This window comes from Podarcis bocagei (genome assembly GCF_964188305.1).
Source record: "Podarcis bocagei genome assembly, chromosome: 3".
Classification (NCBI taxonomy): domain Eukaryota; kingdom Metazoa; phylum Chordata; class Lepidosauria; order Squamata; family Lacertidae; genus Podarcis; species Podarcis bocagei.
In genome coordinates this window covers 63,860,086-63,875,278 of record NC_138127.1, presented here as the reverse complement: position 1 = coordinate 63,875,278, position 15,193 = coordinate 63,860,086, and the positions used below count along the sequence as shown (strand labels likewise).

Below are 15,193 nucleotides of genomic sequence, written 5' to 3'. Positions count from 1 at the left end.
AATTAAATTATCTATAAATCATTCATTTTCATAGATAACTTATTAATGGTTAATAGAAAATTCTCATCATTCTTCTTTACCTGTGGTAGAAACATCTTGCCAGCTCCAAAAAGATCACCAACTGTTTTCATGCCATTCATCAGAGGCCCCTCAATTATATTCAGAGGTCTGGGATACTTTTCTTTGTTTAATCTAGCTTCTTCTGTGTCTTCAATCACATACTTCTCAATACCCTGGGGGCGGGGAGAGAGAGACATAGTATTAGTGTGCTCATGCACTGCTAAAATAAGCATAATCATATTACACTAACCAGAGTGGGGAGCTGAAGAGTCTCCGAAAAACGAGGAAAGGACAGGGAAAGCAGAGAGAGGAAAGTCTCCCTTCTCTTTATCTACAGCTGCTTTGCTGGAAGTCTGCAGGGGGAAGGACTGGGTCTTCACCAGCAGACAAAAACACCCACCTCTATGAAGGAGTGTTACAGAGCGTCACATGGCAGAGAACAAATATAAAGTCAAATAAAGTCATCAACGAGTAAAACAAATCAGCAACAGAAACCAAACATTATACAAGCAACATCAAATCAAGTTGAAAGCAGCAGAAAACTTTTTCAGGAGTGAGTCTGACAAAACAGGAAATGAGAAGGCCACTCATAGGTATCCCAGGATCAAGGTGGCCCTGTTCTTAATTGCCTCGATTCAAAAGGGAGGGGGCACTTCAAGCAAGGCTTCTGAAGGAAGTTTTAAAGAGTGACAGATGGTGTGTATCTGAAGAAGTGTGCATGCACACGAAAGCTCATACCAAGAACTAACTTAGTTGGTCTTTAAGGTGCTACTGGAAGGATTTTTTTTCTATTTTGAAGATGGTTCTTCAGTTCTTCTGCTGATACCACATCCCTCTTCACACTTGTTGCCAGAGGTACACCCAGTAAGGCCAGGTGGGAAAAAAACCAGTTAAGCCAAAATGAGCTTAGTCGGTTGCTTTCAACCTCAGTTTAAAATCTGTACCACTTTCTCTCCTCTTTGAGCATAAGTCTGGATTGATATTTAAGATAATTAAAAATAAAGTTGGGAAATTAGATTTTTGTTATTATAATAATAAATGACTTCTTTAAAAAAGAAAGACAGACATCTGTTACACCTTTGGTGATTTTTCTCATAGACTGATTTATGTTTTAATATCAGCTTTTCATTTTATATGTTATATAGCAAGAGTTGACTTGCGGCTGATACAGCCTTAGAATAACATAATCTGCAAAAACATCCATGGTAGGAGTCAGTAATCCATACATTTACAATCACCATGATTGTAAGGAGTTGTTGCAAGGTTATCTCAGGTGAGCAGATTTTCCAGATTTCATTACCTGTGAATTACAAGGTTGTGTGTCTTGGAAAGCTGGCTTGTGCAATATTGTAACGTTGTGAAGTACATGGGTTGCATCTAACATTAGTTTTGCACAGAATGGACCCACTAAAATTAACGGACATGACTAACTCAGGTCTTTTAATTTCAGTGGATCTATCATAGTATAACTTGGTACAACCCTATGTCTGTAAGAAGTGGCTAATACTCACTCATTTCCATTCATTAAGGTAAGTCCTGCCAAACACGTTTCTACCTGAATTCTATCTGTATTCCTCCTTCCATCACAAAGAAATCCTGGGAGGATTTAAGTTGGACAGGCTAAGAATATTACACTGACACCTTCCAACAACCTTCTCCTCAAATCATTCTTCAATCAAGGAATTCTACTCTTTAGAGGTTCAAAGTGCTTGGTAATAAGGAAGTATACAAAATTATAATTTAAGTAGAGTCTGTTTGAAGAGAACAGACACTGGCTTTGATATGGAAAAACACATAAAAAATCACCTTGACAAGGGCATACTCCAGTCTTTCCTCCACAGAGCCATTTCTCCATTCATCTGTCTGTACCACTTTCTTTCCTCCTTGAGCATGAGTCTGGATTGATATTTAAGGTAATTAAAAATAAAGTTGGGAAATTAGATTTTTGTTGTGATAATAGTAATAATAATAATAATAATAATAATAATAATAATAATAATAATAATAAATGACTTCTTTAAAAAAGAAAAAGAAAAACTTGAAAGCATTTGCCATTTCGAATCATACAACTTGAATCCCCTCTCAAGTGGAGACTTCTGGCTCAAGAAAAGTTACAAACTAAAAGTCTTTTTTTCCAGCATTCCAGATACCTTCTGTAGATGGAAGGCTGATTGGGTGAGGACTTAAGTAGGTGGTGAATGTGCAGTCTTTCATACATTGTTAAATTACAACTCACATCATCCCTGATCATTTGTATGCCATCTTAGCTGTGAGTCCTAGTAGACCTGCTCCCTGCCTTGCACATCTTTTTCCACCTAGCCCAGGAGGGTGGGGTCCTGGCTGACTCCAACTACAAAAACTGAGGCTGCCGAACAAGATTCTTGGGCTGACTACTTTTGTTACTGTTTGCAGTTACCTAATTCTTTTCATGCTGTAAGCCACCTTGAGCATGGCTTGAGCTATGGAAAGGCAGCATACAAATAAAATGATTGATTGTATTTTCATTCAAATGAATCTCAAAGCGGCTTACAAACAAAATAACAACAACATTCTAGAACCTAATAGATCATAAGTACAGCTGAAAACATATAAAATAATTAACAAATCATCTGTAAAATTATAAAACACTATTAACAAAGCAGCAACTAAAACAATAAGCTAAACATCACAATTACAGCAAAAGTCATATGATATTATTAACTAAAGAATGCAGCATTTACAATCCATAAAACAATATTAACATTAGCTAAATACCAACTAAAAAAACCAAGCTAAGCACTGTTTCCCCTTCATGGATCACTGCCTTGCCGTGGCGAAGGGGCTTGAAGAACTCAGAGAAGCTATGAACTACGCCAAGCAGGGCACACAAGATGAACAGGTCATAGTGGAGAGTTTGGACCAAACGTGATCCACCTGGAGGAGGAACCGGCAAACCACTCCAGTATCCTTGCCAAGAAAACAACATGGACAAATACAACAGGCATATAAAAGTTATGACGCTGGAAGATGAGCCCCTCAGGTCGGAAGGCGTCCAACATGCTACTGGGGAAGAGCGGAGGGCAAGTACAAGTAGATCCAGAGCTGATGAAGCGGCTGGGCCAAAGCCGAAAGGACGCTCAGTTGCGGATATGCCTGGAAGCGAAAGGAAAGTCCAATGCTGTAAAGAAAAATATTGCATAGGAACCTGGAATGTAAGAACCATGAACCTGGGTAAGTTGGAGGTGGTCAAAAATGAGATGACAAGAATCAATATTGACATCCTGGGCATCAGTGAACTAAAATGGACGGGAATGGGTGAATTCAGTTCGGATGACCATCACATCTACTACTGTGGGCAAGAAACCTGTAAAAGAAATGGAGTGGCCCTCATAGTCAACAAAAGAGTGGCGAAAGCTGTACTGGGATGCAATCTCAAAAATGATAGAATGATCTCGATACGAATCCAAGGCAGACCTTTTAACATCACAGTAATCCAAGTGTATGCACCAACCACTGGTGCTGAAGAAACTGAAATTGACCAATTCTATGAAGACTTACAACACCTTATAGAAGTGACACCAAAGAAGGATGTTCTTCTCATTATAGGGGATTGGAATGCTAAAGTAGGGAGGCAAGAGATAAAAGGAACAACTGGCAAGTTTGGCCTTGGAAATCAAAACGAAGCAGGGCAAAGGCTAATAGAGTTCTGTCAAGAGAACAAGCTGGTCATCACAAACACGCTTTTCCAACAACACAAGAGACGACTCTACACATGGACATCACCAGATGGGCAGCATCGAAATCAGATTGATTATATTCTCTGCAGCCAAAGATGGAGAAGCTCTATACAGTCAGCAAAAACAAGACCTGGAGCTGACTGTGGCTCAGATCATCAGCTTCTTATAGCAAAATTCAAGCTTAAACTGAAGAAAGTAGGAAAAACCACTGGGCCGGTAAGATACAATCTAAGTCAAATCCCTTATGAATACACAGTGGAAGTGAGGAACAGGTTTAAGGATTTAGATTTGGTAGACAGAGTGCCTGAAGAACTATGGATGGAGGCTCGTAACATTGTACAGGAGGCAGCAACGAAAACCATCCCAATGAAAAGGAAATGCAAGAAAGCAAAGTGGCTGTCCAACGAGGCCTTACAAATAGCGGAGGAGAGAAGGCAAGCAAAATGCGAGGGAGATAGTGAAAGATACAGGAAATTGAATGCAGATTTCCAAAGAATAGCAAGGAGAGACAAGAAGGCCTTCTTAAACGAGCAATGCAAAGAAATAGAGGAAAACAACAGAATGGGAAGAACTAGAGATCTGTTCAAGAAAATTGGAGATATGAAAAGAACATTTCGTACAAAGATTACCATAATAAAGGACAAAAGTGGTAAGGACCTAACAGAAGCAGAAGACATCAAGAAGAGGTGGCAAGAATACACAGAGGAATTATACCAGGAAGATATGGATGTCTCGTACACCCCAGGTAGTGTGGCTGCTGACCTTGAGCCAGACATCCTGGAAAGTGAAGTCAAATGGGCCTTAGAAAGCACTGCAAATAACAAGGCCAGTGGAAGTGATGGTATTCCAGCTGAACTATTTAAAATTTTAAAAGATGATGCTGTTAAGGTGCTACACTCAATATGCCAGCAAATTTGGAAAACTCAGCAGTGGCCAGAAGATTGGAGAAGATCAGTCTACATCCCAATCCCAAAGAAGGGCAGTGCCAAAGAATGCTCCAACTACCGCACAATTGCACTCATTTCACACGCTAGCAAGGTTATGCTTAAAATTCTACAAGGAAGGCTCAAGCAGTATGTGGATCGAGAACTCCCAGAAGTGCAAGCTGGATTTAGAAGAGGCAGAGGAACCAGAGACCAAATTGCAAACATGCGCTGGATTATGGAGAAAGCTAGAGAGTTCCAGAAAGACATCTACTTCTGCTTCATTGACTATGCAAAAGCCTTTGACTGTGTCGACCACAGCAAACTATGGCAAGTTCTTAAAGAATTGGGAGTGCCTGATCACCTCATCTGTCTCCTGAGAAATCTCTATGTGGGACAAGAAGCTACAGTTAGAACTGGATATGGAACAACTGATTGGTTCAAAATTGGGAAAGGAGTACGACAAGGCTGTATTTTGTCTCCCTGCTTATTTAATTTATATGCAGAATACATAATGCGAAAGGCTGGGCTGGATGCATCCCAAGCTGGAATTAAGATTGCTGGAAGAAATATCAACAACCTCAGATATGCAGATGACACAACCTTGATGGCAGAAAGTGAGGAGGAATTAAAGAACCTTTTAATGAGGGTGAAAGAGGAGAGCGCAAAATATGGTCTGAAGCTCAACATCAAAAAAACGAAGATCATGGCCACTGGTCCCATCACCTCCTGGCAAATAGAAGGGGAAGAAATGGAGGTAGTGAGAGATTTTACTTTCTTGGGCTCCATGATCACTGCAGATGGTGACAGCAGCCACGAAATTAAAAGACGCCTGCTTCTTGGGAGAAGGGCAATGACAGGCCTAGACAGCATCTTGAGAAGTAGAGATGTCACCTTGCCAACAAAGGTCCGTATAGTTAAAGCCATGGTTTTCCCAGTAGTGATGTATGGAAGTGAGAGCTGGACCATAAAGAAGGCTGATCGCCGAAGAATTGATGCTTTTGAATTATGGTGCTGGAGAAGACTCTTGAGAGTCCCATGGACTGCAAGAAGATCAAACGCATCCATTCTTAAGGAAATCAGCCCTGAGTGCTCACTGGAAGGACAGATCGTGAAGCTGAGGCTCCAGTACTTTGGCCACCTCATGAGAAGAGAAGACTCCCTGGAGAAGACACTGATGCTGGGAAAGATGGAGGGCACAAGGAGAAGGGGGCGACAGAGGACAAGATGGTTGGATAGTGTTTTCGAGGTTACCAGCATGGGTTTGACCAAACTGCGGGAGGTAGTGGAGGACAGGGGTGCCTGGCGTGTTCTGGTCCATGGGGTCACGAAGAGTCGGACACGACTAAACGACTAAACAACAACAACAAAAAGCACTGTTTAGTTCATACACACTCCAAATCCGTAAGACTCAGAATAGTTCACTCTATTCCATTCATTGGCTCTGCCCCTGCATGCATTCAGGATAAGGGCTGAAGTGCATACAAACTATACAGTGGTACCTCGGGTTAAGTACTTAATTCGTTCCGGAGGTCCGTACTTAACCTGAAACTGTTCTTAACCTGAAGCACCACTTTAGCTAATGGGGCCTCCTGCTGCTGCCACCGCGCCGCTAGAGCCCGATTTCTGTTCTTATCCTGAAGCAAAGTTCTTAACCTGAAGCACTATTTCTGGCTTAGTGGAGTGTGTAACCTGAAGCGTATGTAACCTGAAGCGTATGTAACCCGAGGTACCACTGTATATGCAAGTCTCCATCTGCATGACTGAGAAGGCTCAGAATACGAGTATTCCTGATCACATGCTCAGAGCCAAAGTGCGTAGAGCAGCAAGGAGGAACCTCCAGCCTAGGGGCCAGATCTGGCCTACCAGCCCTCTCCATACGGCTTGCTAGGCCTCTGCTGTCATGCTGTGCCTATTTTGATCCTGAATAAAGCCTTTTCTCTGTGCGTGCTGAAAAAAGACTTCCCTTTCCCAACACCAAAGAGAAAATGCTGCAAATCTGGCTATGTAGGAACCCTCTTGCATGCTCAATTTGCTTAAATGAGAGAAAGAGAACGAGGTGTGCATGTCTGAAAATGTGATGCACGTGAGTGAGAGAGAGGGAGAGGGAATGTGATATTTGTTTATGTGAGAAAGGATTGCATGTTCTGGCTGTGCCCACTTTGTGTTTGAGCACCACCCACTTTGAGCATGTTGTTTCTGACTATTTCCTCTCAAGGAAATGTGACCCTCAGGAAGGTAAAAGGCTTCCCACTCTTAGCATACAGACCCTTTCAGACCTCGCACTGAATGTGTATGAAGGGTTGGGATCAGCAGGCGAATTATTCAGTTGCCTTATGTGGCTCTCCTATACCTGACACCTGAACAGATGATTCCCCCCCCCATACACACACCAGCCAGACACTGGGAAACCTGGATCCCTGCCTTCCAACCGCTAACTTGTGCTCAGGATATTTTAATGTAGATGTTTTTGAACCCATGTAAAGGATATTTTAATGTAGATGTTTTTGAACCCATGTAAAGGATATTTTAATGTAGATGTTTTTGAACCCATGTAAACAGACAAGGCTAAAGATTGCTTTACACTAACCATTTGAAGGTATTTCCTTCTGAAGAGGCAAGACATCAACCATAAGTGGCTCATCAATAGAAAAAGAGATGCCTCAAGGATTGAAATTTTGGATTTTTATTTCTGGGAACTTAATTTAAATTAACTTTATCCCTGGCCAACCTAACAATTTTATTTCATTAACCTAACAAATTAATTTGGCTTTGCTACAGTTCCTGTTGGCTATAGTTTATGTTCTGTCACGTAATGGATCACTAATGAATCAAAATCTGTACTTCATCAGCTTAAGAAAGCACCTCATTCTAAATCCCCTTCAACTTCACATTACCTAAGGCACCTTCAGAGAGAACCCAGGGAACTTTGGGAGGCTGTTTGGTGGCAGCAAGTACTTCAAACGGGGTGATGGGGGGAGGCAGGGTACAAGAGAGGGGTATAACCTGTTGTGGCCAGATGGGCCCATGATGACACTCCTCATGCGGGAGTTGCTCCAACCCCCTTAATCACCCTGGTTGCTTGTTGTGAGCCTTTCAAGTTCTGTAATACCCATTATGAGGTGAGGCGAACAGAACGTACACAGTATGCCAAGTGAGGTCCCAACATACTGTAATGGCATTATGGTATCAGCCGTTTTATTTTCAATAAGTTTCCTATTTATCCCTAACATGGACGTTTCTCTTTTCACAGCTGCCACACACTGGGTCAACATCTCCATTGAGCTATTCACCGCAACTCCCAAAGCCTCATTGCTGGGCCAGTCATTGCCAGTCCAGAGCCCATTAACATATATATTAGAAATCTCTATCAGCCCTCTTAGGCTGGACTGAGGGGAACTGAAACTGTTCCCCTTATAGCCAGCAGAAATTAGGGTCTTTATAGTGTCCAAAACTCCAGGCACATCTCTAACAGGAGAAAAAGCAGCTTGGAAGAAGTCTGAGCTGTTTTCTCATTAAATAGGCTGGGGTTTACCAGCAGTAATTTTATTCCCTCCTTTGAGAGCTTCTAATCATAATTATTCTTGCCTTGGGGGGGAAATGCTCATTTAACAAGGTACAAAATATTTACATCAAAACACACGTTCAGAAGAATCCTATGGTATAGTCTTCCTGAGTCTATACCACTTGAGAATGATGTGGGGAAATTGCATGACTGAATGCTCAAAACCTCCCTGCCTGTGGGTAGCTATACTATCAAGGAAACAGATACTAGTTTAGAAAGTTAAAAGAAAAAGGCATAGTATTACTTAGGGTAATATTCAAATCATACTTGCATGCACGCACACGCACACACACACACACAGCATTCTGAAATGGCATTGTCACTATGGACTAGACATTGAGATTCTTCAGAATGTGTACCTTGGTTCTTAATAACATTGAATGTACTATAAACAAGCATGTATACACTTGCATATTAAAACAGTATGCTTTAATATAACAACAGTGAACACAGAACACAGAGACTGCATAACTATCAAATATGGTTTTCTCTAGGTATTTCTTGCTATGCTTATATCTCGCTCTTCCTTTGGAAAAATTTCCACAGGGCTGCCAGACAACTTTCCCTCCAGGCTCAGACCTGCTTATCTTTGACATATAACATTATCATGTGCCCTCAGAATATTCCCTCCACCCCACCTCCCAAAGTGATTTTGCATCTTGGCAGAAAAAATGCACCACTCACCAAGGAAGACAAATACATAAAGCATTTCTTTTAAATCCCCAAGGTTCAATGTTTGAATGCCACAGCTTGCATTTTAAAAAAAGAAAGCAGGCAAAATATAAAAATTACCTGGGCGTAACGCAGAAGCTTCTCTGTGGCCTCTGGATCCTTATTCCAAATCAAATCTTCACACAACTGCAACAGCTCCTTGTGGATATCATCATACACAGGCAAGTTTCCCGCATTCACAATCCCCATGTCCAATCCATACTGACGATACAGGAATAGGAGAGGGAAGATAATGAACACTACAAGATATGCATTCTGATCAGAAGCTGTTTTGTCAAAATGCTCACATTACCTTAATGGCATGGTACAGAAAAACTCCATGCATCGCTTCTCGAATAGCTTCCATTCCCCGAAAGGAAAAAGACAGATTGGAAAGGCCTCCACTTATTTTGGCTCCAGGCAGAGTTTCCTGACGACAATAGGATAAGCAGCAAGCTCATGATAAAAACCTATTTTCATATCAGAGGCCTAAGGGCCATCAGTGAATTAATGAAGCACATCTTTGTGGTCTAAAGGACAGTAAGCTACCCAGGCACACAGCAGTGTCTGGGCACCATAGAAACAGCAGGTGAAAAACAGCTATCACTCCAGGCAAGGTTTCTCTCAAAACATAGTCTATCCCACATTCAAGGCTGTGCATTGTCCCACTTGGATTATTTTAACATTCTATTTGCTATTCCTCATGGATAAGGTGTGAAAATCATTGAAAACAGGAGCTGGTCAGTCTACAGATTACCGTAGATAACTTGCTCATTTATTTCCCTTAAGTTAACCTTACATTCATTAAACTAAGGAATTTCACCTCTGACTTTAAATGGCCATATTAGAGCGAGATGTATCTGCATGACTATGAGAAATATTAATCCAGTAGATAGAAGACTGTAACTAGACAGTGGAAATATGAGTTAAGAGTCCCATCTCAAGGCTCCTTCACTACAAAATTCCCAAGATGATTAATTCACAGGCTGCAGAGACAGAGGGACAGAGATCCCAACATGCTATCATACACAGATGGAAATCACTGCACATGTGCCTGCAGAGGAGCTGCAATTAGCTTACTAGCACATGCAAACAGAGCTATTTATATGAACATTGACTCCTCACATGTTAAGTTACTGTGTGCGTTTATATTGCAAAGAATTTCTACCCAGCCATTGTTGCTTGTGAAGCACAAGCTGGCCAACCTGAGCTCCTTCAGAAGGAAGGGTGAGATAAATCAAATAAATAATAGTAACAGTGGTTGCCTTTTTGGGAGATCATACTCCTTTGTCCTATATCATGATCTATCAAATCATAATATTGGCCTACCTCACAGGGGTGGTGCAGAGATAAATAAAGGAATTCTTATCCTTGCTTTTACACACACACCCCAGCTTTAGAAAGAAGGTGCGTTATAAATCCACACCAATAAAGATGGTAATAGGTAATTACTATACTTTTGCCCTTTATTTACAGGTAACATACGCACACACACATTTATAATCAAGTATTTGAAGGAGATCCTGTTCAGAGTACAATCAAACTAGAGACAGAATACACTGCAATAATGGAGCCTGTGCTAATTAAATGAGGCAGCTTTCACATAGCTTGTCAAAGACCTTTTGACTAATCTGCCAACATTTTGCTAAAATTGCCCCATTTAATTACTATAAGTATATTTACACTACAGATAATTGTCTGGGATATTTTTAGACTGATATATAATTTATAATATCTTTGCTATCCGAAGCAGGGCTGAGGAGCTAGTACAGTACAAAAAGAGCTGCATCATTCCACACAGGCCATTGCTTATTTTCTGGTGTGCTCCCCTTCTCCCTCTACCACAATACTTTAAATAATAATAATAATAATCAAACCTCACCCCACCCTCCATTAAAGAACTCCCCAGACTCACTTTTATGGTTTTAGTCGCATTGATAAAGTTAATTGCATACAGATTGTGTTCCTCCATTCCAGTACCTATGGTAAGAATGTTGGGATCAAAAATGATATCGTTCGGATTAAAGCCCACTTTGTTCACTAGGAGGTTGTAGGCTCTGGTGCAGATCGCAATTTTTTCATCAGATTCAGTGGCCTGAAAAAAAGGGGGGGGGGACAAAAAGTGAGAAGGAAAGGCAAGTTTCCTGTCTGCAAGGTTTGACCAGTGAATCTCATATTTTCCATGAGTTACACCAAGGCACCAATGAGCTTATTATCTGAGTGGATGATAATTTCAATACCCCTATATAAATTCTGCTACTCAGGGGTGTATCATATTCTGTTAGTTCCTCATTTCCTGTTGGTTTGATTCCCAGATGGCATACATACCATATATTTAAAGCTCATCACTTCCCCCACTTTCCTGGGAAATGCAGTTTGTTAAGGGTGCTGAGAATTGCAGCTCTGTGAGGAGTAAATGACAGTTCAAATATTTTTCGGGGGAAAGACATGCTCTTTCAGTGTGCAGTAAATGTGTGATGTGTATGCTGCCCCCCCACCCCCCGCTCCTTTACTACTCCAGATTCTGGATATAACAAAAATATTTTGGGACCTTCCTCAAAGCCAGTAAGGTATGTTCAAGTGGTACTGACCTGACCCACTTCATCAAAAGCCATAACCACCACAGCTGCTCCATATCTCTTTATCTTTCTCGCTTTTGCCAGGAAGTCTTCTTCGCCTTCCTTCAAACTGATGCTATTCACTATGCATTTACCTTGGCAACACTTCAACCCAGCCTCTATCACTGCGAAATTTGAAGAATCGATACAGAGTGGCACCTGATACCGGGGAGTGCAAATTTACAAGTTAGCATAGATAAGTAGCTACTTTTTTCTTTGTCAACAACTAAAACATCAACAGGAAAATGTCACAACAGTGTTGATGTTTTCTAACCTGTTATGTAGTTATGCATATACAGTGGTACCCCGCAAGACGAATGCCTCGCAAGACGGAAAACCCGCAAGACGAAAGGGTTTTCTGTTTTGGAGGCGCTTCGCAAGACGAATTTCCCTATGGGCTTGCATCGCAAGACGAAAGCCCATAGGGAAATGCTGGCGGTCGGGAGCAAAGACTTTTGCCCACAGCCGGCCTTCAGAAGAGGACCTCTTCTGAAGGCCGGCGGGGGGCAAAAGTCTTTGCTCCCCCCCGCCTGCCTTCCCCCCGCCTGCCCCGGGCGATCTTAAAATGCTGGCGGGCGGGAGCAAAGCGTTCGCTGCCGACCCCCAGCATTTTAAAATCTCCCCGGGACAACAGAGAAGTCTCTGCTGTCCCGGGGAGATTTTAAAATGCTGGGGGTCGGGAGCATTTTAAAATCTCCCCGTGTCCCGGGGAGATTTTAAAATGCTGGGGGTCGGCAGCGAACGCTTCGCTGCCGACCCCCAGCATTTTAAAACGCTGTTCCTTAAGCGGGGGGGGGGGCGGGAACACCTGCCCCAGCCGCCCCACTTCGGAACGCTGTTCCGAAGCGGGGAGGGGGGCGGGAACATCTGCCCCAGCCGCCCCACTTCGGAACGCTGTTCCGAAGCGGGGAGGGGGGGAACACCTGCCCCAGCCGCCCCACTGGAACGCTGTTCCGAAGCGGGGCTGGGGGCGGGAACACCTTCTGAAGGCGGGCAGGGGGCGAAAGTCTTTGTCCCCCCTGCCTGCCTTCCCAGGGGCTTTTACATCGCCCCGGACAGCGGAGAAGTCCTCCGCTGTCCCGGGCAATTTTAAAATGCCGCCCGCCAGCATTTTAAGATCGCCCGGACAGCGGAGAAGTCCTCCGCTGTCCCGGGGTTTTTTAAAATGCTGGGGGTGGGAAGAAAAGCCCTTGTCCCCCCCCCCCCAGCCTTCAGAAGAGGTCCGGGGACAGACTGTCCCCGGACCTGGTCTGAAGGCGGTTTCCCTAGGAACGCATTAATTGATTTTCAATGCATTCCTATGGGAAACCGTGCATCGCAAGACGAAAAACTCGCAAGACGAAGAGACTTGCGGAACGAATTAATTTCGTCTTGCGAGGCACCACTGTAAAAATAATGTTAAAAATCCAAAGTTAAAAGAAACACGAAGGAACTTGCAAGCAACTGCCAACAGTGTGGTTTATCATCCCACTTTGTTTCCCCTAAACCATAGATCAGACTAGCTAGAGTTTCAGGTTTGAACATAACACTTTGCTTTTCATTTATGTAGTACCTTGGATCCCGAATGCCTTGCAAGTCGAATGTTTTGGCTCCTGAACACCACAAACCCGGAAGTGAGTGTTCCAGTTTGCAAACGTTGTTTGGAACCCGAACGTCTGACGGGGCTTCCGATTGGCTGCAGGAGGTTCTTGCAGCCAGTGAGAAGCCACACTTTGGTTTCTGAACGTTTTGGAGGTTGAACAGATTTCCGGAACGAATTCTGTTCAACTTCCTAGGTACGACTGAATCTTCATGGTGAGCCATCTGCATTTCAAACTGTTGCAGTCCTTCAAAAGAAGAAAAGCAATAATCCTCCCCGCCATTAATAACCCAGCACTTCTTAATGTTTCCTTGCAATACGGGAGCTGTTTTTCTGCATGGGCTCATCCCACAGCATTACTGCAACATTTAAGTACTCTGCATCATCACATGAGCAGAGCGAATTGCACAGGCTCTGACCACACCATGGTCACCTTGCTAGGATCAGGGGTAACGTTTGAGTGATTGAGAACCCTTGTACATCTTGGTGGGACCTCTAGCATTACTGCAGTGCCATAGGATGAACTTTCAGGAAAGTGGCAAGTCGGTAGAAATGCAGTCACTAAATACTGTCTGTAGAATTAAAAGATTATTCCTAATACTGTATACGCCCCTCCCCCAATTTGCAGCTCTATCTGAAAGAACATCTGTTTTAATCTGACATTAGAAGTTGTGCATACAACCTTGGCAATGTCAGGTTCTGAAGCGATGAAGTTGCAGAATCTGGCCATAGCACATGGCCCATCTAGCATCCCGTCGTCCATATTGAGATCCAAAATTTGAGCTCCCATCTCAACCTGGGCCTTGGCTACACTCAGGGCATCCTAAAAAGGGATCACAATATATATATATATATATCTTTGTAAAAAATATAGTAAATGCCTAAGTTGGGCCTAGCATTAGTGAGTCCTTTTTATATTCCTCTTTGTTGGTGATCATCTCCAATTCTGAATTACATCAAACAGCTCCCCACTCCCTTAAAACAAAACATTAATATAAACATCTCCCATCCTCTCTTGTCTTACGCAGATTCCTCTTCTCTTTGTTAAGGGTTTGGCTTCACACAGCATATTGGACTGAAATTAGTTTCTTGGGCCGAAACAGAGCCCCATTTGCACATAACCATAGGAGTTTGGAAGCTTCTTTCCTGCAACTTATTCCCACACTTCCCTAGTAATGCATCAATTCAGAAACCCTGCAGGCAGAAGCAACAGTGTGGAACCTGTGTGGAAGTCAGGAATTCATGACTCCACTTCTCTCTTTCAGCTGTCCAAGCACAGCTGAAGAAATTCAAATGCTTGAGCACTGTGATGCCTATTCACAAAAATGCTTCCATGCTTCACCTTTACAAGAGAAGTGCCTCGACCCTTTTTTCATGCTGAACCAAATTAGTACACTTCCACCAACTGCATGGAAAAAAAGTTCCCTGCCAATAACTTATCTACTACAGACTGAATATGCAAACTCTTAAAATATGGTAAGTCAGAGACAAACTAAGTTGAATGCTTACTTCATACTTGCCGGCCATGATGAGTTTGGCAAACCTCCGTGATCCTGCAACATTGCAGCGTTCACCAATGTTCACAAAGTTGGTGTACTGCCCAATCCTGAAGGGTTCCAAGCCTTGAAAGGAAAAAACAACGACAACAATCAACACAGGTTAAACAGCAGAACATACAACCTACTCTCAATTCACATAAAGCCCCTGTATAGCAGATGTAGCTCATATGCAAAGCCTAATGAGCTATGCTTTAGATTTACAAGAATATACAGGCAACTCCCATTTTCCGAGCATTCGATGCACATGCAACCATGCACATGAATGCTGTGTTGAGCACCAGAAGAGGGTGGAACAGGGCAGGCTGACACATGCATGGTGACCCAGAATGTAACCCGCACATGAACAGAGGGTTGCCTGAACTCTTCTTTATATTTATGCAACTAATGAAACAACTCTGTCCTCTACATGGATGGGGAAAAGCACTAATTCCCCTTGCAACTACAGAACACGGTATGACTAGT

General features: G+C 42.7%; 1 protein-coding gene across 3 annotated transcripts in view; it reads right to left on the bottom strand.

The window, feature by feature from the left end:
- Positions 1-15,193, bottom strand: part of MTR (5-methyltetrahydrofolate-homocysteine methyltransferase) — a 63,442-nt gene that overhangs the window by 21,714 nt on the left and 26,535 nt on the right. For all 3 annotated transcript variants that reach the window (XM_081188060.1, XM_081188058.1, XM_081188059.1), the window contains exons 13-20: positions 14,682-14,794; positions 13,855-13,995; positions 11,567-11,752; positions 10,891-11,070; positions 9,289-9,405; positions 9,057-9,197; positions 1,867-1,956; positions 81-233 (exon numbers count right to left, since the gene is read on the bottom strand). In XM_081188060.1, coding sequence (XP_081044186.1) covers positions 81-233; positions 1,867-1,956; positions 9,057-9,197; positions 9,289-9,405; positions 10,891-11,070; positions 11,567-11,752; positions 13,855-13,995; positions 14,682-14,794 — 1,121 coding nt within the window. The remainder of the gene's footprint in view (positions 1-80; positions 234-1,866; positions 1,957-9,056; positions 9,198-9,288; positions 9,406-10,890; positions 11,071-11,566; positions 11,753-13,854; positions 13,996-14,681; positions 14,795-15,193) is intronic.